Source organism: Medicago sativa, chromosome 6, assembly GCF_051527215.1.
Source record: "Medicago sativa cultivar Bolivia chromosome 6, Bolivia_mono, whole genome shotgun sequence".
Taxonomy (NCBI): Eukaryota; Viridiplantae; Streptophyta; class Magnoliopsida; order Fabales; family Fabaceae; genus Medicago; species Medicago sativa.
Window position 1 is genome coordinate 96,875,937 of NC_140754.1, and position 26,257 is coordinate 96,902,193.

Genomic DNA, 26,257 nt, shown 5'->3' on the forward strand with positions numbered 1-26,257 from the left:
AACAAATTGTGTTACATTGTTTATGTATTTTTTTTAGGGGATATATCGTTTATATACCATTAATTGTATTGAATCAATTTTGATAATTTTAAATTATACTAAAAGTTCTGACCAAAAAAAAAAATTATACTAAAATTTGTTTAATTTAATATTTATTTAACTTAAGACTTTCATTGTATCCTACAATTATCTAAAGTAACAATAAATATATTTGTACCCAAAAAAAAAAAAATATATTATTATAAAATGAAGAGAAAGAAGATAATCTAAATAATATTATTTAGTGCGCAATGTATATTTTAATTACCATCATCAAAGACCACAAAATCTGAAATTATTAAAGGGAAATAAATACAAAACGAATTCAATTATTGAATGCCGAATCATTAGTTAAATGACATGTCACATAACATTTTATCATTTGCGATATTTATTTGAATTATAACAAACACATGTGTAATTCCTAAACATGAAACATTTTATCATCAGCGATATCTATTTGAATCATAACAAACACATGTGTAATTCCTACATTGCGGTTTCTGAGGAAGCACACAGTCAATTTTTGCTACACAATGAGAGTCCGCATGACATTCAGGAATTGCTGTAATGATAAAAGAGAAAACAAAAATGTTAGTAATTAAGGGGATAAAAGGTTAGGTAAGAAAAGAAAATAATTGTAAAATAATGAAAGATGACTTACCAGCAACGTTCATTGCAATGAAAAATAGTGAAAGAAAGTGGATCGTAATATAAACAAACTTAGTGACTTTAGCCATATTTTTCTCTTTTGCATGAAACAAATAAAAGAGGATTTGATGAATTTATAATGTATAAAGCACACGGTTTCTTTATACAAATTAAATTGTTTTTATTAAGACATAGTAAAATATCTCTTAACTACATTGAAGTGTTATGCTTGTCCCTTGGACAAAATTAAATAGGAGGTCACATAACGAAATTCCATTTATATGAAAATAATTTTTAATTTACCCTTTCCAGATAGAAAAGGGAAAATAACAAAAAATAAAATAAAATTTGGAACATGTGACACACTTTCCCGAGAATGAGTTTAAATATAGAATCTAATAAAAAATTCAATTTGAAACATTCACAAAGGTATAAGTTATCACATAATAAATATGTGAAATTAACATAATTAAAATGAGGAATGCTTCATTAAAAGATCGTTAAAACTTACTATTATTATTCAATAGTGTACGAAATTGACTCTAAAGTAACTTATATGCTAGCCGATCCATACATCGACTACCTCATAATAACGTAAATAAAATATTTGTATTATGCACAGTGGCGGAGCCACTTGGGGACAGGGGCTGGTCATGGCCTACCCATTAATTACTGGAAATTACTATTTTACCCTTGCCTTAACATAAAACTTACAATCATGCATGCCCCTTTTTCCATAAAACACGTAAACTTTTCTCTTCCCTGCATGTGATTTCTTCCTCCATTCCATTTATTTTAAAAGTGCTTCATTAAGAGTCTTAGCACTATAATTATGAAAGTCTTAGTACTTCTTTAACACAGTTAGAAGTATTGTTACTAGATACAAACTGCAATTATGAGTTATATTATATATATCATTTTGATAAATTTGTTTTTGTTTCTTTGCATCAGAACAGTTAAGTCGTCGAAGAGTTGAAGAATTGATTCCTTTTTTAAGAGGAAGGTCAATGATATCGAAAGAGATGAAGAAGTTATAATTTCTTCATCCGAACCTGAACCCAATAATTGGAGAAAATGAGCACCGTCCTTCAAAGCTTAATAGAGTAAACCCAGATGACTTTGAAAATTCTTTAGGACGTGATCCTGGAAAGTGTATTCTAATTTGACAATATCCACCAAATCAAACGAATGCAATACGAAGAGCGTATCTAAAATGGGGTCCTTATCAAATGCATTTAGAAAATTATCCCTTGTTCGACAACGATGTTTGAGGTAGGAACAATATTACATCAACACTCATTTGAGTTTAGTTTGATGCGGCCATCCCAAAAAATTTTGTCTAGCTCCGCCACTGATTATGCATGCTTTATATCCACAACAAGAAAACTAAATTTGCTTGTGCTGAAAATAAAGGATAGCTATTTGAATATGTCTTCTATATAGATATAGATTTATGTCAACTAAACTAAATGAAAATAATATGTTCAGTATTCAACTTTTCATTTTATCAGAATATCAATAAATATTAAATATGTTAGGAATAGCTTCTATATATCCCACATTAATGTTTTTCTCCCTATATATATGAACATGTTGCTTTTACCTCAACAAAATTGAAATAACCTAAGTTGAAAGTTTTTTATCAGTGCAAGAACACCAAAGAGGAGATGGAGAGAATCAAAGACGAATTCAAAAGGGTGTTACGAGAGGAAATCGAAAGGGTGTTCCAAGAGAGAATCGAAAAGGTAATTTGCAAGTTTTAACTTGGTTTTCATTTTCTCTTGGTCTATTTTTCTTATGGGTCATGTTAACTTGTGCCCTAAGGGCACAAGTTAAGGATCTAAAAGGAGAATTAAAACATTTGTCTTGTATTGAAAAAATAAGTTTTTATGCTTTTAAGAGATTGAATGCACGATTTTCAAAATTAAGTTTCTACTTTTGGCTTCTAAACTTGTGCCTTAAGGGCACAAGTTAACATTTTCCTTTTCTTATTTAATGTTACATTGTTGCGTGTTTGTTACTGTATTGTTTTATTATGTGGTTTAATTTATTTCTATTTATTATAAATTGCAAATTGTGACTAACGATGGTTTTCTTCTAGCTGTCTCGATTGATAGGTTAGGTCAGCATATGTCACCAGTTGAGTATCGTACTATTCTTAAATATCGCCTTATGATTCCACTATTTCCTATTGATGAGGTGTGCCCTGTTTGTCTTAAGGCGTGCCTAGATACTTTTGGGGAGAGTATGTCGGTCAATGTAAGGAGCTTCCCGGCTTTAAGTGCATACATGACTTTGTTAGGGATGTACTTTTTGATATATTCAGACGAGCGGGAATATCAGTGAAGAAGGAGGAGCTTGTGTACTTCCTAACTGACCCACAAGATAGAAGATCAACACTCAGGTCTGCGGACGTTATGTTGTACGGATAGGTAGGTGGAAAACATGCTTGTGTAGACTTGACTGGCGTTTCACCACTTGTGGGATTAGGTGTCAAACCTTTTACCGTAGGACAGGCAGCCCTAAAAGTTACGTCAAACAAGCATGCTTTTATACAATTTGCTTTTGACACTTTTGGTTTTCTAGCACCAGAGGTTGTTGACCTTCTACATAGAGTTCAAAAGGTCATGCATAGCAATGTCATGTCTCCTAGGTCCATGAAAGTTGTGTTCACGATGATTGGTTTTGTCATCCAAAAAGGTCTAGCGGCGCAACTTGTTGCCCGCTTGCCTTCTATTCAAGTGTAAATAATGGTTTATATATAAAGAAAATTAAACACCAATTAAAAAAAATATAGAACTCACAATTTACTTTATGATAACGGCTATACATATTTTAATTTTGATGATATCTTCTTTTGATGCTTATTTGAACAAGTTAATCACACCGTCATTGAAGCATTTCATATCATTACTCTTTACTTGATATATCATCTATATGTATTGCTTACTTTGGTCAGAATAATAAAAATTCATTAGTGAAAATGTTCTCTGTTTGGTAAAATGATGAAAGTATTTTATGAAGGTATCCAATATGACGTATTCTATTTTTCTTTACTGTGGCATTGTTGTGTATTTGTTACCGTTGAATTATAATTCATATTTCAATTTTATGATTGACAAACTTTTAGCAAAGTATAATAAAAATGCATCGAAGAAATAAGATTTATATGTTTGTCTCCATAGGGATTTAACAGAAAATAACATAAAAATAATTTGTTTTGGAAAACATGAGAGATTAAAGTGATCAAGTCTTTTGAATCAATTAATTCTTTCTATTTGGTAAATTGCACATAGTCTCTACAATTATTCTCTTAATTTTACGACAAATTAACAAAAAAGCTCTGGTCAATCCCTTGAATCAGAACCATATTCTAAAGCTGCAACACCCTAATCCCTAGACTGACATGTTAGATCAAACAGTATACTATGTCTAAATCTAAATCAAGAGGCAGGGCTAGCAGTAAATTGATGATATAAATCAATTCATACATTCATCAACATATTGAAAGTATTAAGAACAGATACACCGAATAATACTAGGATAATAATTTTATTAAAAAGAGTTTATACAATCACATGATTCAAATTAAAATATCTAAAAAACTTAATTAATATAAAATTAGTTAATCATATCCATAATAATAAACAATCAAGACAAAAGAAAATACTCATCAATCTATGTCTTCACTTGTTGTTGTTTTCCCTCACGGTTGTAGCTTGTTTCCCAACAATTCCATAATCTCCAAAACATGATAAACTTGGACCCGATATCCAATCAAAAGCCCACTTGCTTTTTCCATTTTAACACAGGCACATGTTGCACTGTTTTTTCTATTTAATACTAGCGAAAAGACGGGCACTCACGTGTCCGTCTTTTCGCTCTTTTTATTACACTAACATTTGAAAATTATGAACGATATTTTTTATGAAATTTTGATTTTGATTAAAACTAAAAATATAAATGTTTGTTGTTTTTAAGTTATAACAAATCAAATTAACCATGATTATCTATTTCAATGACACCCACAATATAATAAAAAAATATAATCTAAATTTTTTTTAATGACACCAACGACAATCTTTAATATAGAAAAAATTATTTAAGGGTATAATTGGAATAATAAAAAAGTAAGTATAAATATATTCATCTAGTTTGATACAATTTTTAAATGATAAAGGGAAAAAAAAAACCAGACACACACACACACATATATTCATATCTTGTTTGTTATATTTTTTTAATATTTAAATTTATTCTTATCTATTTGTAACATATGTTATTTGTATTGAAAATAGAGGGAATTTTTGGAAAGAAAAAAACCAACCCAAAAGAGCTAAAAATGATTGTTTTTTTTATATATAGTATAGATTCACACCTCCTTTAATTAATAGATCAGCTAAGTGCAAACCAATTTCTTTCATTTCATCCAATAATGCACCACACGAGGGCATATTTCTTCTAATTCCCTTTAGCCTCCAAAGCATGCAACGCCTTCCTTTCTCTTATTAAGTCATTTGGCCATTTGTCAATATTAATAATAGGCAATGATACACTACTTGACTCAATAAATTAAAAGCTACAATTTATTCAAAATAATTCTAAATTAAATATCAAACTAATAAAAATTGACTAAAAAACTTAATTGAAATAACTAACTAGTGTATAGTCCTATGGTTAGTGTAATTGATATCACTCATATCTCTCGCATTTAATAATAAAGAGGTTTATCATTCATTTGTAGTATAATCTTTCTCTCGATTATGTATATGCATAATCTATTAGTTACTTTACTGGTTTATGTTGTTTAATTTGTTCTTGTTTATTAGGAATCACATGTTATGACTTAGCCGGTGTTTGGTACAGCATTGGTGTGAATGCAGCCATGCGTTTAGTGTGAAGCTCAAAACGTGAGATTGGTAATATAGACGCGTAACTAAACATGCTATTAGTTGTAAATGATATTGCAACGGAAAATGAATGCTTATACACTATTTCATAATAATTTTTTTTTACAAAATATATGATTGGATTTTGAAACTCATTGCCCGAAAACGATTAATAAAAATATAGTATTTGATTCAGGTCGTCATTTTGTATTAGAGACGACCATGAATTCTTTTACTGAATGCCTTATGAGTTGTTTTAAAATAATAATAATAATTATAAGACATATTAACTATTTGAAAAAATTGTGTATTACATATATATCGTTTATGTATTGTTAATTGTATTGAATCAATTTTGTTGATATTAAATTATACTAAAATTTGTTGAATTTATTATTTATTTAACTTAGACGGGCTCCTTCCAATTAGTTTACACAGCCGCTCCTTCCCCAGGTTGATCCCGTCTGAACCACAGCCGTTGCTCCGCCATTCAACCACCACCATGTAGATCTGGGAGAAGGTGATGCGAGGAGAGATTTTCTCCACATCACTGTTGCACCCTTCTTCCTTCGGCGTTCCATATGTATATCTAGTTTGTCGTATTAATGTCGACGTTCACATGTTTGTACGTTGGTTCCTTGTCGGAGGTTAAGGGTTGTGTAGTTTCGGTTACTGCTCCACCGTTTTAAACCTTGGAAGTTTGGCGTCGCCTTCTCCAGCGGTGGTTGTTGGTTATTTTCTTGGTTTGTTCGTGTTTCACTGTCGGATTTTTCAGAGTTCTGGGTCAATACTGCTCCATTCTAGACCTGCTTTGAAGTTTTGAAACAGATAGCAGTTTCTGCGTTTTTGGTGGTCTGTTGTTTCTGTTCGAACTATGGTCACCGTTCTGCGGTGCCTCCGGATTTTGTTTGAAAAATTATCGCTACTTTCTTCTTTTGGAGGTGGTGAAGGTCTTGGTGGGTTCAAGAAAAGTCGGGTTGTGTGCCTCCACTTCGTCGGTCTTTTCGTGGCCGTATTATAAGTTTTGTTTTGTTTCATGACTCATGGCTGCAATGCTGGGTTTTTTAGTAATTGTTCATGCTTATGGGTTTGTTTGGCTTGAAAGAGCGTTGATTCCTGCTGTGATTTGGTAACAGGGGGTTGTTGGAATGTGAATCTAATCGTGTTGATGGTCGATTCATTCGCCTTATCAAGAAGTGTAGACTCATCTTGGCCAGCTTATGGTCAACATATATGGTCTTCTACCCGCTTAGATCCTTTGAATTCGTTGTGAATGAATTGTTGGGGTTCAGGTTTTTTTGGACTCGAAAAAGTCGTTAATGCTTGTTGTTGATGGTGAAGGGAGTTGATGGCACATGATCCTTTCTGTGTTGACAGTTAGTTCATTCGTCAACTTATAGACCCGATGCAAACATCGTTTGTTAGTCTTGACTAGGGTTGAATCGAGTGTATGTTCTTAACATGTTTGTAATGACCGTTTAGGTTGGCTTGCACACCTTTGTGTTTTTATTGGGTTAGGTCTATGTCCCCCTAGTTTTTTTGTACTTTTTTCCTTTTTTAAAATATATATGAGCACGTGACACAAGATTAGAGTATAGTTGAGAAATCACTTATTCTCTTTCTTGATGTTATTATGCTCTGACCTTATATAAAAAAAAAAACTTAAGTATTTCATTGTATCCTACAATTATCTTAAGTATTTGTAAGTATATTATTATGAAATGAAGAGAAAGAAGATAATCTAGATAATATTATCTAGTGAGCTATGTTTATTTTAATGAAAAATGCTAACTTATGCCCTTAAGGCACAAGTTAAAAAAATAAAGATAGAAATATTTTCTCGAAACATGTGTATTTAATGTTGTAAAAGTTAGCATAAGCCTATTTTAATTACCAACATTAAAGAGCGTAAAATCTGTGAAATTATCAAAGGAAAATAAATACAAAACAAATTCAATTATTGAATGCGGAATCATTAGGTAAATGACATGCCAGGTAACATTTTTTCATCAGCGTTATTCAATTGAATTAAAACAAACCACATATGCCATTCCTACATTTCGGTTGCCGAGGAAGCACACACTTAATTTTTGTTACACAATGACAGTCCTCGTGAAATTCAAAAAATGTTGTAATGATAAAGAGAAGACAAAAATGTTACTAATTGAAGGGGATAAAAGGTTAGGTAAGAAGTAAAGAATAAAATTGTAAAATAATGAAAATGACTTACTGGCATCGTTCATTGCAATGAAAAAATGTGAAAGAAAGAGGATTGTAATATAAACAAAGTTAGTGACTTTAGCCATATATTTTCTTTTTGCATGAAACAAGTAAAAAAGGATTTGAAGAATTTACAATGTATTAAGCACGTAGTCTGTTTATTACATTGAAGTTATGTTTGTCCCTAGGACAAAATTAAACAGGAGGGATCTAACGTCCCTCCATATGTCAAGTTGCTCCTCTTATCACCCTTAGATCATATGTGCGATACGGGATACATCATTGTCAAGCCTATAGAGATTTGTATGTTGTCGGATAGTTAATTAAGGTGGAGACTTACCCTCTCATATATAATTAAAACATAAACGAAGTTGGTAACCAGAACATTTTGCATCTACTGCAACACTTGATTTTTTTTTTAAGGTAAATAAACTGTTTTAGTTGGGCGGTAAAGACAACGGTGTTTTTTTATTTTTTTGCATTTAAAGATCAATTTTACGAATAGTTTTCGTAGATTACGAGCAGAACGGCTTTTAGTTGAAATCATTCGGCAACTTATATAAATGGTACTTGTATAAATTTTTATTTATTTTTTAAAATTATACAGTATATACTGATGTTCTCTTAGTTTTTTAATTTTTTTTTTTTAGGGAAAGTTTTTTAATATTTTATTATTGATTCTTTCAACAAAAAAAAAATATTAATGATAAATTATTAGTTTTTAACATAAGCACTGCCCCCTTCATTTTACTTTGTTTGAATGATTGTGTTTGACTTTGCTTGATTGGATATAGTTAGATTTTGTTTATAGGACTGCAATTTATGATTTATGCCACGATTTTTGTTTTTAGGACTTGAATTTATTTCAAACTTTGGTTCATACCTTAAGCATTCTAATTTATCTTATATATCTGGATAAAATTGATATAGAGAATCTTAAAAAATGACTTTTAAGAGGATATTTCATAAACCACTTTATTCATCAAAATTGAGGCTCTTCTCACTTTTATTTGTGTTGTTTTTTCTTGACAACTACTCACTAATCTTGGATTACTATGGATTGTTACAAATTACCATTTTTGCTTTAAAAATTTGAGTTGTTTTGTTGTCGGCAAAGGTGTTAAAAACATATTTGGAATGGATTTTAATGTGGAATTAATCTTGTAAATCCAATATTTGAGGGTATATTTGGTATTAATGCATTAGCACTTTATGTTAATTTTCTTCGCTTGTTATTTATGTTAATTTTAGTAGGGGTTCCACTAAAAAAGATTTTTTTTTATTTTTTTTATGCTGGTAGTTTAGTATAATTGTACGAGATTCTTGAATTTATAATCGTTTTCATGGTAAATTCATTTGACAAACAGTGATAACATTCTTTTGCTTTGATTCCACTACCCGTTGTTTCGGTTTTGTATGCGCTCGAGACCAATCTTATTAGAAGCTTCCTTCTGTGCGGAAGGTCGCCAGTTCCTTCTGCATTGTTTCTGTTCATAGGCGTGAGGCCTTGCTCCTTCTACACTGTTCAACTTCCTACGCGAGGCTGCCTATTCCTTCTGTGCAGTTCCAGTACCTTCGAGCCTAATTTGTTTCTCCTACGCCATCAGTGATTAATGTTCTGGTAATCTATTCAATGAAACACGATTTTTGGCTTTCATTTTGCATACAACCATTATTTATGGAATTTTTTGGCTTCAAATTAATTTGAAGCTCAGTTTGAAGAAAAAATGAATAGAGATAGTGCAGTATAGTGTAATGAAGTCGTGGTGACGACCCTAAGAATGTTAATGGTTTTCAGTTGTCTCTGTTGGTTTCATTATTTGATGTTGTTTATCATGTTTGGAATCTGTTTTGTACAAGGGGATTTTTTATAAGATTACTTATTGAACATATTTATTACTTTTATTTTGCAGATGAATAATGATGAAGAATTTCAAAATTTAGAAGAACAAGATGAAGAGATGTATATAGTATGTTTTTTAATAAATGTTGACATTATCTCTTATACATTAAAGAGCCAAAAACTTTATTTTATTTTGTCATGTAATTTTCATTTTTTTTAGTTATGTAATTTCAATTTAGAATCATTTTACAATTTTATATGATTATTTTATTTTTTTTTAAGTCAAATTATAGTCATTTACAATTTCAAAAAAAGAAAAGATTTACGACACATTTTTAACATTTAGAGAAAAAAATTATTTCGCAACGGTTTTATTGATTCACCAAGGACACCAAAAATATTAGGACCGACCTTAAATAATTATATACAAATGTTCTCTAAAAAAAAGTTATATAATACAAATGTATCCTCAATTCCAAAATCAACTTTTTAATTCTCTCTTAACAATATGTCAAATACTTTTTCCTTTAAGGAATATGTCAAATACTTATGAGCCTTTTTAATGTCAAAAGTATAAACCTTGCTATTGAAATGAGTCGTACTACTAATATTTTTTGCCTCATCCAGTATATAGGGATTGTTGTCTCTTTAACTCAGCCACAAATATCTTTTAGGTTTCCAACTCAGCATCATTTTCAATGAATTTTTTTAGAACCTATCAAATGGACGTTTCTTCAGAAACTTGGTCTCGAGCTTCTCTTAGCATAGGTGATCAATCTATCGAAACATTTTTCTCAATTGAGCTAAGTCGATAAGGTGTTGGTTCACCAATTTCTCCATAATATAGAAATTAGACCACCAATAGCTATTTTCACAACTTGTAACTCTAGTATTGGTAAATCATTGTCAAACTCATTGCTTTGTCTCTTGATATTGAATAAATCCATCAGCGGTTCACCCATTTTGGTCGTGTAAATTATGTTTTTGAGAAGAAGATCCAACAAAAAAAGAGTTAATTGGTAGGTAACTTTGAGGTTACTTTTATATAATGGTATAACTTTGAGCTTACCTTAAATTCAACTTCTCTGATTTGTTTGTTAACATCAATTGTTAGGGTTAGAATTTTCTTTCTGATTAAGGCAAACTCCAATTGTTGATTTATAAGTTCATTTTTATTTATTACATTTAAGAGTAAGTAAGAAGAGTATACTCTTTTTTCCTCCAAGTGTCTTTGGTAGGGTTTTGAAAATTGATGCCAACAGTGTAATTTATAGTTATGCATTGCTCAACTTGTATGTTAAGCTATATAGCATAGAAACCTCTAATAAAAAGGTGTCTGAAAGTTTGACACGTGTTAGTGTCGGAAACTACAACATTACACATGATTGTGTTTAAATAATTCATTTTCTAAAATTATTAGCGGTGTGAATGTGTCAGTGTCAATGTTATCTCAGTGCTTCATAGATATTAACTAAAGATGAGTTTACTTGAATTGTATATTGTCTATTCCCTCACTAACAAGTATATAATTTATGTTTATGCAATGGTTATTTTAAAGAAATATAGAACTCACAATTTACTTTATGATAAAGGCTATACGTATTTTAATTTAGATGAAATCTTCTTTCTGTGCTTATTTCATAACAAGTTAGTCACAAGCATTTCATTACTCTTTACTTGATATATCATTGATGATGCAGTCAGAAGCGTAGGGTAACAAGCGCTAAACCTAGATTGAAAGAAACAAGTTTGCAAGCGACAAACTTGTGAAAATAAGATTCCGGAATAAAACTCTCCTCTTAGGCTACAACTGTTAAGCATAAATAGGGAAATAATAAAACCATAATGGGCCAAAAATAACAAAATTGAAACAAAAACAGAAAATTACTAAAATTGAAAATTGAGCTAAAATAAAAATACTATAGAAAATACTATGGAAACCCTTCTACATCAGTCTCCTCCACCTCTGAAGAACTCAACCCGAGTTCTTATTATGATAATGGGATTTCTATTCGTTGTTGACTCCATCAATGAACAAGAGACTACCCTCCTGGATCCCATTGAGTGAAATGCCAAGATGTTTTGGTTTGAAAAATATAACAGGTGCCTTTATCCCATTGAAGAAATGTAGTAGCATGCCAAATACTTTCTAGATCCATCATTTTAGCATCGACTTTACTCGTGGTACTAGGTGACCAATCCGTGTGTGGTGTGAAATTTTGTAAAGTAACATAATCAGTCGATACCTGTAGCAACACGTCGATCCGATGGTTTCTTCAAACTATTGACTTCAGCCATTAAAGAATTAATCTTTTAAGTATCTTCAATTACAACAGGAGTCTGTGATAACTGGAGGTGTTTCTTGAATAGATTTCTGTTCCTTGAAGGTTTCAACAGAATCCAATCTCGAATCGCGTTGTAGAACCATGAAGAGGTCATTTGGCTCCTCTATCTTTGATAATGCATTCTGTTCTTTTGTGTTGGCTTCTACGTTGTTGGAAGATGTTAGATCTTCAACCATACTTATATATGTCTTCCCTTGGGAATCAGAAAGATTATTGTCTACAAACTGACCTTGTATATGAAGGAATCATCAATGATAGTTCTATCACTTCTTTTTTCATTGATGATAAAGCTCAATCACCACCATACACTATAGGCACAGTTGGGGAATCATGGCTTCTCATACTTTCCAAATTGTGCATCAACAATAAACCAATCTTCTGATTCTCTTCCCTTGGTTTGTGATGAATCAGCAGCATAATAAGTATTTAATGGATCGCCAAGTTCAATTTTTGGTTCTCTTGGTATGTTTGCTAACAACATATCTTCACCAATACTTTCCCTGAACTTTGTAATTGGGACACAGTTGTCTACATATTCATCCAACTTGATCCTTTTTCATTCCCATAACTTACGGGTTGCCCAACTTCTCATTGCAAGTGGTGACTACTAGGTTGAAAATCTTTCACTATAACTTCAGTGTCACTTTTCTCATTTGCGCCTACAACCTTTCCAACTACAGATACATCATTTATTTCAGTTGTGTCATTATTGATGATGCTAAATGTTTCATCGACTTTAACATTAAGATACCTTTAAATATACATTATCAAAACAGAGTGTTTAGCAATATCTTTAACCGTCTTACGCGAATTACATGCCATTATGGACGCATGTCTCAAAAGGTCGATCAAGGAGTAATCTTTATTGTAACAAAACGGACAACGATATATCAAATCAGATATTTTAAGTATCCTTCAGTTTTTTGTAATGTCTACGCTCATAGTATTCTAAATCAGATTCAAGGGTATGTTCAGATTTTTTGTACATAACAATAGTATAGTTGTTATTATGAACCCTAATAACCAGAATTGGTCCTCCTCCTCTATTCAGATTGTTTCTGTTGTTGTTGTTGTTGTTGTTGTTGTTGTTGTTGTTGTTGTTTCTGTTGTTGTTGTTGTTGTTGTTGTGGTCGTCAACCTTAGCTGTCAACGCCGCCATCTAATCTGACAGAGCTTTGATGGTTGCAGTTAAAGCTGCAATTTTTGTCACTGGTTGATCTTGAAATTCTAGCGCTCTTGTTTTATTGTGTTCTGTCAGATGTTTTAACGTTTGCAATGTTCCATTTAATGTTCCAACATCACGTGATAAACATAAATAAAAACAAGAAAATAAACGACAGGAAAGTAAAGAACACAATGAGTTTGTTGACCCAGTTCGGTGACAAACACTCCTACATCTGGGGGCTCCAAGCCAGGAAGGAAATCCACTAGTGTAGTTCTTATTCAATAGCTCTCAGCAAACTCCTCGTTTACACTATATGACCTAGGACCTATCCGTCTAGACTTCAACCTAGGAACTCCTAGATCTGAGATCTCATCTCACTATCCTACTGGTCAGTCACATCCCCTGTGACCTATTAGACCTAAACCAAAACACAAAGTAGAAGTTACCTTCAAACACAAACAACTAACACCTTGTTTCACAACTTCGTTGTAGTGCACAAGAGTATCAAACTCACACAGACAGTCCTAAACAAGTATCACAAGCGATACAAGTAAGGCACACAGTAAAGATTCTATGGTCACATTAGGAAAAGAACATGAGAAACTTGTTCTGATACCAATTGACGCAGTCGAAAGCGTAGGCTAGCAAGCGCTAAACCTAGATAGAAAAGAACAAGTTTGCAAGCAACAAAATTATGAAAATAGTGTTCCAGAATCCATCCGAAATTTAGTAAACTCTATAAAATATTATTGAATGAATAAAAGTTTCTTCGTAGGCTACAACTGTTAGAAAACTCTCTATAAAATATTATTGAATGAATAAAACTTTCTTCGTAGGCTACAACTCTTAAGTTTGAATAGGAAAATAACATAACCCTAATGGGCCAAAAATAACAAACTGAAACAAAAAAGAAAATTACTAAAACTAAGCTAAAATAAAAATACTATAGAAAATACTATCGAAACCCTCCTACGTCAGTCTCCTCCACCTCTGAAGAACTCAACCTCTGAAAAAGAGTTTCCTAGACATGTTGACTCCTCCAATGAACAAGAGACCACCCTCCAGGGTCCCATTGAATGAAATGCAAAGATGGTTCGCTTTGGAAAACATAGCAGGTGACATTATGCCATTGAAGGAATGTAATAGATGTTCTTCCACCGCGAATATCCCACACATCCACATGAGAAACACAAGTAACCCAATAAGTGTGAGGCATTGAATATTCCAATCTAGTTGCCTATATTCGGACACTTTCTTGTGTAATAGCCTCCAAATTCTCGTTATTTTTTATTGCCTCCTCTATTTTGGTTGCCAAGTTATAGTCCTTTTTAGCAACTAAACTTGTTATTTTCCCTTTTGCATCCTTAGCAACTAAACTTGTTATTTTCCCTTTTGCATCCATACGTGTAGTTTTACCTCTAGCTGCCAGGTCCGTGCAAACTAATGTAGGGAAATATTCGTTGTTACTTTTGAACTTGTTGAGATTTTCAACCCTTGGCCCTGCCGATATCTCCCCATTAATTCACGGTAGATATATGATTTTTTTTCAATAAAGTGATCCACATCAGTTGTTTCCATAACTACCTTACTTCTTGCTTTGTAATTCACAGTGGATATATAATTTTCTTCAATAAAGTGATCCACATCAATTGTTTCCATAACTGCCTTACTTCTTGCTTTCTGATCCTATTCAATAGATTTAACTGAATTGTCATGTTCTCGTAAAATCTGCAGCTTCTTCAAGTGATTTGGCACTTTCTCTTCGAAATCAGTTTTCTCCACCTTTGAAGAACTTTAATCCTCAACAATTCGATTGTTTCTACCACGTGGAACACAAATTGGTCCACATCTCCTATTTATATTTTTGTTGTTGTTGTCAACCTTAACTATCAACGACGCCATCTGATACAGAGCTTTGATGGCCGCAGTTAAAGTCGTGATTTTCTTCACTGGTTGATCTGATCTCCCATGGTTGATCACGCTAGGAAAAGAACAGGAGAAACCTGCTCTGATACCAACTGGCGTAGTTAGAAGCGTAGGTTAGCAAGCGCTAAACCTTGATTGAAAGAAACAAGTTTGCAAGCGAAAAACTTGTGAAAATACGAATCCGGAATCCACCAGAAATTGAGAAAAACTCTCTAAAATATTATTCAATAAAAAAAATTCCTCTTAGGCTACAACTGTTAAGCTTAAATAGGGAAATAACAAAACCCAACTGGGCCAAAAATAACAAACTGAAACAAAAACAGAAAATTACTAAAATTGAGCTAAAATAAAAATATTTTAGAAAATATTATTGAAACCCTCCTACGTATTGCTTACGTTGGTCAGAATAATAAAAATTCATTATTAAATATGTTCTTTGTTTGGTAAAATGATGAAAGTATTTTATGAACGTATTCAATCTGACGCATTCTATTTTTCTTTATTGTGGTATTGTTATTTTTCAATATAATCTTAGTTAGTTAGTTTAGTTAGTTAAGATGTTAACCTAATTATGGTTAGTGGTTAGTTAGTTAATAATTAACTAGTGTATAGTCTTATGGTTAGTGTAATTGATATCACTCATATCTCTCACATTCAATAATATAGAGTTTTACCATTCCTTTGTAGTTTCCACTCTAAATTGTGAGTGTGTGGAGATCACTCTGATCTCAGTACAGAATGTTCTGAAGTATCCATAACATTATAATATTTCTCTTGATTATGTATGTGCATGTTCCATCAGTTACTTTACGAGTTTATGTTGTTTAATTTGTTCCTGTTCATTAGGAATCACATGTTATGACTTAGCCAGTGTTTGGTACAGACGTGATGTGAATGCAGCCATGCGTTTAGTGTGAAGCTCAAATATGTAGCTTATTAACATTGCGGTGAAATCGACATCGAAACGTGAGATTGGTAATTTAGACGCGTAACCAAACTTGCTATTTGGTGTAAATGACATTGGATTGGAAAATCAATGCTTATACACAATTTCATTTTATTTTTTTACAAAGTGTATGATTGGATTTTAAAACTCATGGCCCGAAAACGAATAATAAAATATAGTACTTGATTCAGGTTGTCATTTTGTAAAATGCTTTCGAAAGAAAATTATTTTCACTCTGATTTTATATTAAAAATGGCCATGAATTCTTTTAGTAAGCCTTATGAACTGTTTTAAAATAAATAAAAAAAGAAATATTAGCTATTTGAAAAAATTGTGTTTTACATTGTTTATATATATCATTTATGTATTTTTTTAGGGGATATATCGTTTATATACCATTAATTGTATTGAATCAATTTTGATAATATTAAACTATACTAAAAGTTGTTGAATTTATTATTTATTTAACTTAAGTATTTCATTGTATCCTACAATTATCTAAAGTAACTGTAAATATATTATTATAAAATGAAGACAAAGAAGATAATTTTAATAATATTATTTACTGCACAATGTTTTTTTTAATTACCATCATCAAAGACCACAAAATCTGTGAAATTATTAAAGGGAAATTAATACAAAACGAATTTAATTATTGAATGCCGAATCATTAGTTAAATGACATGGCATAGAACATTCATAACTATTTGAATTATAACAAACACATGTGTAATTCCTACACATGGAACACTTTATCATCAGCGATATTTATTTGAATCATAACAAACACATGCATAATTCCAACATTCCGGTTTCTGAGGAAGCACACAGTTAATTTTACCTACACAATGAGAGTTCTGATGACATTCACGACCTCCTGTAATGATAAAAAGAAGGTAAAAATTTTAGTAATTAAAGGGGATAAAAGGTTAGGTAAGAAGTATAAAAAAAAATTTGTAAAATAATGAAAGATGACTTACCGGCAACGTTCATTGCAATGAAAAATAGTGAAAGAAAGTGGATTATAATATAACCAAACATAGTGACTTTAGCCATATTTTTCCCTTTTGCATGAAACAAATAAAAAAGGATTTGATGAATTTATAATGTATAAAGCACATGATTTCTTTATACAAAATAAATAGTTGTTATAAGATTTTGTAAAATATCTCTTACCTACATTGAAGTGTTATATTTGTCCCTTGGACAAAATTAAACAGGTGGTCACATAAAAAAATTTCATTTATATGAAATAATTTTTAGTTTACCCTTTTGATATAGAAAAGGGAAAATTACAAAAAATAAAATAAAATTTGGGAATATGTGACACACTTTCCCGAGAATGAGTTTAAATATAGAATCTAATAAAAAAATACAAGATTTTTTTTTTATCAATTTGAAACATTCACAAACGTATAAGTTATCACATAATAAATATGTGAAATTAACATAATTAAAAAGAGGAATGTTTCATTAAAAGATTGAGGAAACTTACTATTGTTATTTCATAGTGTACGAAATTGACTCACGTAACTTATACGCTAGCCAATCCATACATCGACTACCTCATAATAACGTAAATAAAATATCTATGGAGTGTAAAAATGAAATTTAGATAACCCTGTGGCTTAAAATTCCATCTCCTCTTCAAGCGTTTCCATCTTTTCGTACGTCTACCTACACAACAATGAAAATGTATCCACGTGGAAACATATGAAGAGAGGTTATGGTTCCTAACCAAGTACAAATTTTAAGACGAAAATTTAACTTTTATATTTTTCATATGTTTGTGATGATTCCTGCCTGCATAAAATAGGCGTGCTTGTTTGGTTATGGTTCTTTCCTGCAGACTCTTTATGGAATGAAGTTGAATATGGAAATTCTACATTGCCGTGCACTATAAATTTTCAATTAAAGGCTCTTTAGCATGAGTTGTTGTGTGTGGAGTGCAGAGAGTTATTATGCATGCTTTATATCCACAGCAAGAAAACTAAATTTGCTTGTGCTGAAAATAAAGGCTAGCTATTTGAATATGTCTTCTATATAGATATAGATTTTATGTCAACTATACTAAATGAAAATAATATGTTCAAAATTCAACTTTTCATTTTATCAAAATATAAATAAATAATATGTTAAGAATAGCTTCTGTCCACATTAATGTTTTTCTCCCTACTAGACCTTGCACCCGTGCTGCCGCACGGGTCATATCGACGGCAAATAGAACATTCAAATAAATAGAAAATAATGTGCTTTTGGTGCAAATACAATGTTAATAGTAAAAATACAAAAAATAAAAAAAAGTTCATGTTGGTACATTACGATGTTGAGAGGGAAAGGGAACCGTCGCATCTATATAATATAAATTTACGGCCGATTCCATAGCCCTTCTCTTATTCTTATGACAAGTGGCATTCTCATTCTCTTCTTTTTACAAATGCTCTCACCACATTCATCCTCACAAAATACTCTCACCACATTCATCCTCACAAATTTGTATTTAATGTTTATGTATAAAAGGAAGTTTTACAATTTCAAATTCTAATATTTGAAATTAAATTAGAAATCAAACATTTCGTATTCAAAAAATACAAACTTTAATAAAATATGCTTTTTTTGAATAATCAGATAATTTAAATTAAAATATTTGAATTCGGATATTAAAATAAAACAAGTAATACGATTTAAATTAAAATATTTGAATTCAGATATTTAAATTAAAATATTTGAATTCAGATATTTAAATATCAAAGAGATCAAATAATTGATATATGTCAAATAATAAAAATATGATTTGATTTGTCAAAAAAAAATATGATTTGATAAAAGTGAAACTTTTTAAAATAATTTAATTAGATTTGGTAGTAACCATTAATTTTTTATATAATTTAAGTTTATATTCTTTTGATTCTATTTTCAAAATATATATTGTATAGTAACATAGTAAGAATTATTCAATCTTTATTTTGGGAAAGAAAAAAAATCGGATATTTTGTTTCAGGACAAAAAAAAAAATCAGAATTGATTTCAGTTAATTGTATTTGATGGACTTGCTAAAATAAACGTTAAACCTTCCCTAAAAAAATAATCCTTAAACCAAAATATAAAATAGGAATTGGATGTATTTAATTGGAGTTAAAAACGTATCATTGGTGATAAATGAATGAAATAATGTTCAATAATAAGTATAACTCCAAACATAACAAATCAACAAATTTCAGGATCAAAGGGAGGCAGGATATTTTTATAAGCAATTGTAACAGATATTTTATAGTAAACCTTCCTTATAAACGTTAAACCTTAAAAAAAACGTTAAACCATTGGGCTGATTGAAAAGGTTAATTATATATGCTCCTTAACAAAAGAAAAATAAACCTTCCCTAAAAAAAACTTAAACCTTCCCTAAAAAAAAACGTTAATTATGGGCTGATTGAAAAGGTTAATTATATATGCTCCTTAACAAAAAAAAATTATGTATTACTTAATGACTGAGATATAAATTTAAACATGTGCTAAAATAAACCTTAAACCATTGGCTGATTAAAAAAGTTGATTACGCTCCTTAAAAAAAAATATTAAGACATTTAGTACATGCCGTAAAATAATTAGTCCTATTTAAGTCCTATTTACTTGTGCATTTAAAATAATAATTAAACAGATCAAATGCCGTAAAATTCATAGTCCTATTTAGTTTTTTTCATATGCAAATCGTGTAAAAAAAATTATATTTTACTTAATAGCTAAGATATGATTTGATTGGTTAAGTTACATGTTGTTGTTTTACGTAATTGTCCTCTAAAAGCTATTATAAATTAGACCCTTTGGCCAACACATTCTTCGCACCACAACTTCTGTTTTGTAGTTGTCTTTCATATTCCTCTCTTTTTCTTTGCGTGATTTTCGTATTAGTTTGTTAAGCTGAAATGGCACCAAAGATCGACTTGATTTCTGATATATCCCCTTCCAAAGAAAACTGGAATATCAGGGTTCGAGTCGTTCGCCTATGGTTTGTGAGGGACATGAAAAAGGATCAACTTGCTTACTCCTTGGAAATGGTTCTAATGGACAATAAGATAGTTTGATTCCAATGGATGTATTTTATTAGTTTTTTAAGCAATGATTATTCTTTTGTACAACTATTCATCTAATTAGTTTTAGAGATATAATCTGTTTTTGTAAATGATAGATATTTCACATTCCAAATAGTAGTTTTTCTATAGATTAATGATTATGTTGTACTTTCAACTTTGATGTGCATCTACGAAAAAATGTTGTAAGAATTGTCATATGTTCATTATGACTTTTTTCTTAATATTATAATATTGATAAGATCTTATTGTATATTATAGAAATTTGTTATTTGCTTCTTTGTAATTTGTTATTCAACGAAATTAATGAGCACCAAAATACAATTATAAATCTTCTTTTTAAGAGTCATGAAACATCGTGGTTCAAATCGTTCGCCTATGACTTTGTGTGGGACATGAATAGAGACAAACTTTCTAAATCTTTAGAAATGGTTTTAATGAATCAATAAAATTGGCTTGCAGTTTTGATTTTTAAATTTTGAAATTTTTAGCAGTTTACATTATTGGTGATTTATTCAATTATTTTTGTTGAATTTTAGATTTTTTAATGATTTTCAATTTTAGTTATTTACTAATATTTGACTTTAAAATTGAAAACTGTTCCATCTATAATAAAAATTATCAAGATTGTTTTTTTTTCCCATACCATTTTGTTTCATCCGATGGTAATAATCTTCATAGAAATGAGAAAAATAATATCATTAAAATAAAATAATATAAAATACTATCCTTCAATAAAAAAATGTTATTGAACCGTTTTTTTTGTCAAAAAATGTTATTGAACCATTTTTTTTGTTAAAAAGAAGTTATTGAACCGTTTATATTGAACCGTTTTATGTTGATTTTTTTTTTTATAAGTCAAGAGCAAAATGAGTTTTATGTTGAATTAAAATGGACTATCCATTTATGTTGAACTGTTTTATTCATAATGATATTGATAATCCATTTAGAATATATGGTACACGTTAAATGTCCATTTTTTCTCATGGCCGTGCTATCCATTTAGCAATTAAAATATACCCATATAACTTTGCATTTTAAGTTAAATCACAATGAGCACAATTCCTTTAAAAAAAATTAAAGCACAATTATTGCATTATTGTTAACCACAACTTTTAAAGCTAATATTTTTTTCCAAGGAAACGATTAATGAGTAAATATTTACTATTCAATAGACATTATTATTGATCAAAACTTTTAATGCGGTTGAAGTGTTACATATATTTTCAGACACTGTTAATATTTTAATTTTAATAAATAAAATAGAAGATGGTATATTTTTTTTAAAAAAAAAGAGATTAAATTTATCATCAACAAAAAAACATAGACATTTGTTGTTTGTTATAAGAACCAAATAAACCTCACCCTTTTATATCCTAAACAGGTTATCCTACGATTCAAAATATTCACCGTTCAAAGTATTTTTTATAATATAAATCCTAAATTAATCGATATATGTACCATTCTAGGTATATATTTTACATTAATATTTTTTTATTAGTTTAATTTTTTTCCAAGTACCAAAATTTATAAGGAACCATAGTTTTAATGGACATTTAATGAGGAAATATTCACCATTCAATAGACATTACCATTGTCTTAGACCTTTAATGAGGAAATATTCACCATTCAATAGGAATTACCATTTTATATGTTAAACAAGTATAAATAAAAATATTTTGATTTTTCTAAAATTCAAATCATTTTTAATCTAAGGTACATGGTTAAAATGATTTTGATATTTATTTTTAAATTTGTTAAGATTTTAAATATTATAGTTATATAATATTTTTTTTCATATTAAAAGAAACCTATGAAGGAAGACAAATATCTAAGAGAATCATAAGCAATTTAAATGATATTATCAAATTGTAATATTTTCAATAAATTTTAATTTTAACGAATACTTAATTAACGAGTATTGATGTTTTTCAAATAAGGACATTCTCATTATTGTCAAATTTTAATAATTATAATTATAATAATAAATAAAAAATTCAATTTTTTATAACTATAATTATACATTAATAGATTAAAATATTAAGTATTATTAAAATAAAAAGGGAAAACCAGTCCATTTCATTTTATCACAAGTTGATATAATTTGTTGATTTCTCTTTAATGTCCAAGATCTATCTTTTTACCGCCAGACCAAACATTTACAAATGTATCACATTAATATATTATTTGTTGATTTTTTTTAAAAAAATTATGATATTTTATATCATTCTTATGAGTGTGTGTGTGTGTGTCCATGGGCGGATGCACCATATGGTTTGGTGTGACTATAATCACACCAATTTTTTTCTAAAAATACTTACATGTGAAAGATATCTACAAGATAACTGTAGAATTGCAAGTTTAGAAAATTGGTCAAACCATTTGTGATTATATATACTTGGTGTTTTATACATGTTGTTGCATCCACGCCTATAGGTGTTCACAGGATGGATCGGTTTTCATTGTAATCTATTACCCGATGCAATGAAGTTTCGTTAGGTTGGATCAATAAATAATTACACATAACTTTTTTAAAAAAAATCTTAAAAATATATATAATTAAATGACATTCTATATTATAAAAACTTCAAGACTTGGACCAGATTCTAATGTTTAAATTTAAACACTTGAATATAATTTAAACACTTTGAATCTCTTCTTAAAAAAAACACACACTTTGAATCTCTATGACATGGACTACGTATTAACAGTGTGAACACTAGGTCAGTTCATAGAAGAAACGCGTTGTATAACTCAAGTACAATGTTAAATGAGCAAGGGTGGATACATCTTTCTGAACGAATGTGAGTAAAGAAGTTAGTTCATGAGAGCAGAACCTGTTTTAGAACATGGAATAAAGGCACCCTTACTTGAAAATATATGAAAATAGTTGACGTTGTGACTAGGAGGAAGATTAATTTTATGTGCCAGTAAGAAACTAAAGGGCTGGCTGAAAAGGTGAAAGAATTAGATAGTTCAAGATTTAAGCATTGGTACACTGGAAAAGTTGGATCAAGAAACGGTGTAGGCATTATTGTGGATAAATAATGGAAAAAGGATATTGTACATGTAAAGAGGATAGGAGATTGGATTGTAGCCCAGAAATTTGTAGTTGAATAAGACATATTTAAATATTTTTTGAAAGGATATAAGACAACTTTATTATTATTAGTGTTTATGAACCTTAGGTAGGGTTGGAAGAATATCCTAATATAAAATTTTGGAAGTATTTGAAAGACTTAATTCAAGACATACCACAAGAAGAAAATATTTTTCTAGGAGGAGATCTAAATGTGAATGTAAGGAGTGTTTGATAAGTTTTGAAGGCGTGAGTTAGGGTATAGCTTCGAGGAGATAAATGCATAGGGTAAATCCATCCTATGCATTGAATGCAGTAAGAACACAAGCTTTTGATGGGTCATACCAAACCTTACACATCAATGAGAGAGAAAAGTTTATATATATATATATTCTTGCTAAGGGGCAACTAAGAAAGAAAACATATATGGATAAAGTGAAGTGTATTAAAAAGGAAGATGGTAAATTTATTGTTTAGGAAAGAGATATAAAAGGTAAATAGAAGTAGTATTTTCAAAAATTATTTAATAAAGGTTGTGATATATATATATATATATATATATATATATATATATATATATATATATATACCCGAACATGATAAACATAGGAGAGGAGGATATAAACTATAACTACTATCATCAGATTCAAGAACACGAGGTAAAAGAAGTGTTGAAATGGATGAGACAATAAGGTAGTTGAGCTTGAAAATATATCTATTGAAGGGTAAATAAAGTCTTGGAGAAATTTCATCCTCAAACCTAAACCCACCCCTACTGCCAGAAATTCATATCCATCAATTTTTATCAATCTAATCCATTTGAGGTAGGAAAACACCCAACACCATATTTGATATCAAATTGACCTCTTTGTAAGGTAATTAGTCAATTTCAAACTAGGTTAATGATTACAGTGACTAAAAGTTACAAAATATCTCAAAAGTATGGATAATATTTAGAGACTTGCATGTTACATATTAATATATTTCTGCATTCGGTACGAGTTCGAAGTGTGTATCTATATCTTTAAAGACTTGCTAATCATAATAGTAACATGGGCTACCATAGACCTTATAGGAAAAACCATTTTCAAAAGGTGAATTTGACAATAGTAAATATTTTTTTTTTTAAATGTCAAAGTAATATATTCTTGGGGTAAATATTATCATGTTGGATAGATTCAAACAATTGTCCTTTTTCTGATGACAAAAGTTAGTAATTAGTTGTTAGATTAATATTTACTCATTCGTTTGAGTTTGACCCAGTACCTTCAACTCCTTATTCCTTAACTCAAATCATTTACCCCCGAAACATTTATTAGTTACGATAAAAGTATTAGTTTAAAAAATATATATATAGTTGTAAACTACATATATATACTTTATATTTGTAAAAGTAAATATCTTAATACAACTATATAATATTTTTTACAAAAACTACCAATATTACAAGTTATAGTTTTTGTCAAAAAACTTTATAATTTATATTAAAGTTATTTTAAATTTATATTGATTTATATATCAAATAACTTAAATACTCGCTAACTTTGTGTAAATTAGTTTTCAATTTAAAATAGTATTTTATAAAACATTAATAAATACATTAATTCCTTGAGTAAAAACATTAATAAGTACGTTAATTTCCCGTGCTTAGTATGGGTATCACACTAGCTTATCATTGAGAAACATCGATCAGGCCAATGGACTATGTAATGATACGAGGCTGACAGTTACACATCTAGGGAAGAGTACGATAGCTGCTACCGTAATAACAGGAAAAAGGGCAGGTACCAGGGTATTCATTCCCAGGAATGGATGAATCTTATTCTGAGTGATCCAAGACTACCCTTCAAATTCAGGCGCAGACAATTTCCATTGACACTTTGTTTTGCAATGACAATAAATAAAAGTCAGGGTCAATCTTTATCTCGAGTGGGAGTTTATCTTCCTAACCCGTGTTCACGGATGGACAACTCTATGTCGTTGTCTCTCGAGTTAATTCTAGAAAAGGTTTGAAGCTGCTCATCTTGGATGAAGATAATAATGTTTGCAAGGAGACCACAAATGTTGTGTATCATGAAGTTTTTTCAAAAAGTATGATCATTGATTATGTTTTAGAATTGTTGTTGCTATAATTTAGAAAACTAAAGTTGCGTATTGTTTGGAAGTCGTTTTTTTTTAATTTCTTTGTAAGGCGTACTGGTCATTACAAGACATGCAATTTCTATATAAGCAGATCCTCCTACCATTGACTTTTAATTGATGCACTATTCAGGTATAACAATACGCGAAACTTTTTTTTTTTACATCGTTGTTACCCTAAAATACAATATTTACTAGACATGGCAACAAACCCCGCCCCCGCCAGACTTGGCTGCCCCCTCCCCGAATTTAACGGGGAAAATCCGATTTAACCGTGTGCGGGTGCGGGTGTGGGAGAAATTTGGAGTTTTAGTACGGGGGCGGGGCCGGGTGCGGGGGATGCTTACACCCCCGCCCCGCACCCGCTTTTTAAAATTTTGTTTATTAAATTTTATAATCTTATTTCCATAAGCACCAACCTATTTTAATATATTATTACTCTTTAGAAACATATTTATAATAATTATTTTGCTCTTTTGAAATAAGTTTATTAGATAGAAAATTATTAATATAATTATTTGTGTTTTTGTTGCTATGAAAAAAATGAGAAAATATGTTTTTTTTTAAATATTTTATAAAAAATAAAGTTTTCGCGGGTGGGGGTGGGGGCGGGGTCGGGAGACCCGTCCCCATTGGGGGCGGGGTTGGGTGTTCAATTTTTACCCCCGATATGGTTTGGGGACGGGGGCGGGGGCAGGAACGGGGATACTCAAACCCGCCTCCGATCCGCCCCGTTGCCATGTCTAATATTTACATTAGACCATTGGTTTTGTAAAAATAAAAACAAATAACAATCGGCGTTTCTTCCTTCAAAAAAAACAATCGGCGTTTCTGTAGCCTAAACTATATTTATACACACCCGTAAAAAATTTAACGGGTTCATTCACAAACTAGGTGTATACATCTTACACTGACTATTATATAAAA

At 30.3% G+C, this 26,257-nt stretch overlaps 1 protein-coding gene and 4 long non-coding RNA genes across 18 annotated transcripts in view; 2 read left to right on the plus strand and 3 right to left on the minus strand.

Annotated features, from left to right (window-relative positions):
* Window positions 1-348: 348 nt before the first annotated feature.
* Window positions 349-26,257, minus strand: part of LOC146918635 (uncharacterized) — a 33,703-nt gene continuing 7,794 nt past the window's right edge. The window contains exons 3-4 of the long non-coding RNA XR_015016301.1: window positions 704-2,293; window positions 349-604 (exon numbers count right to left, since the gene is read on the minus strand). This is a non-coding gene — a long non-coding RNA (uncharacterized LOC146918635). The remainder of the gene's footprint in view (window positions 605-703; window positions 2,294-26,257) is intronic.
* Window positions 1,295-26,257, plus strand: part of LOC146918636 (uncharacterized) — a 38,921-nt gene continuing 13,958 nt past the window's right edge. For 7 of the 14 annotated variants that reach the window (XR_015016293.1, XR_015016289.1, XR_015016290.1 and 4 more), the window contains exons 1-2: window positions 1,822-1,962; window positions 2,337-2,435. Coding sequence is in view for 2 of the 14 variants with exons in the window: in XM_085720263.1 (XP_085576389.1) it covers window positions 1,954-1,962; window positions 2,337-2,435 (108 nt within the window). In the remaining 12 variants the exon portion in view is untranslated. Of the gene's footprint in view, window positions 1,459-1,641; window positions 1,963-2,336; window positions 2,436-2,791; window positions 3,530-17,428; window positions 18,042-26,257 lie in introns of those variants that run through there. The other 7 variants (XR_015016299.1, XR_015016294.1, XR_015016295.1 and 4 more) reach the window with 7 other exon arrangements.
* LOC146918637 (uncharacterized) lies at window positions 5,693-7,946 on the minus strand. The gene is made up of 2 exons (XR_015016313.1): window positions 7,810-7,946; window positions 5,693-6,168 (listed from the first exon to the last, which is right to left on the minus strand). It is a non-coding gene; the product is annotated as an uncharacterized LOC146918637 (long non-coding RNA).
* LOC146918638 (uncharacterized) lies at window positions 8,314-9,929 on the plus strand. The gene is made up of 2 exons (XR_015016309.1): window positions 8,314-9,420; window positions 9,713-9,929. It is a non-coding gene; the product is annotated as an uncharacterized LOC146918638 (long non-coding RNA).
* LOC146918639 (uncharacterized) lies at window positions 16,569-17,289 on the minus strand. The gene is made up of 2 exons (XR_015016306.1): window positions 17,005-17,289; window positions 16,569-16,901 (listed from the first exon to the last, which is right to left on the minus strand). It is a non-coding gene; the product is annotated as an uncharacterized LOC146918639 (long non-coding RNA).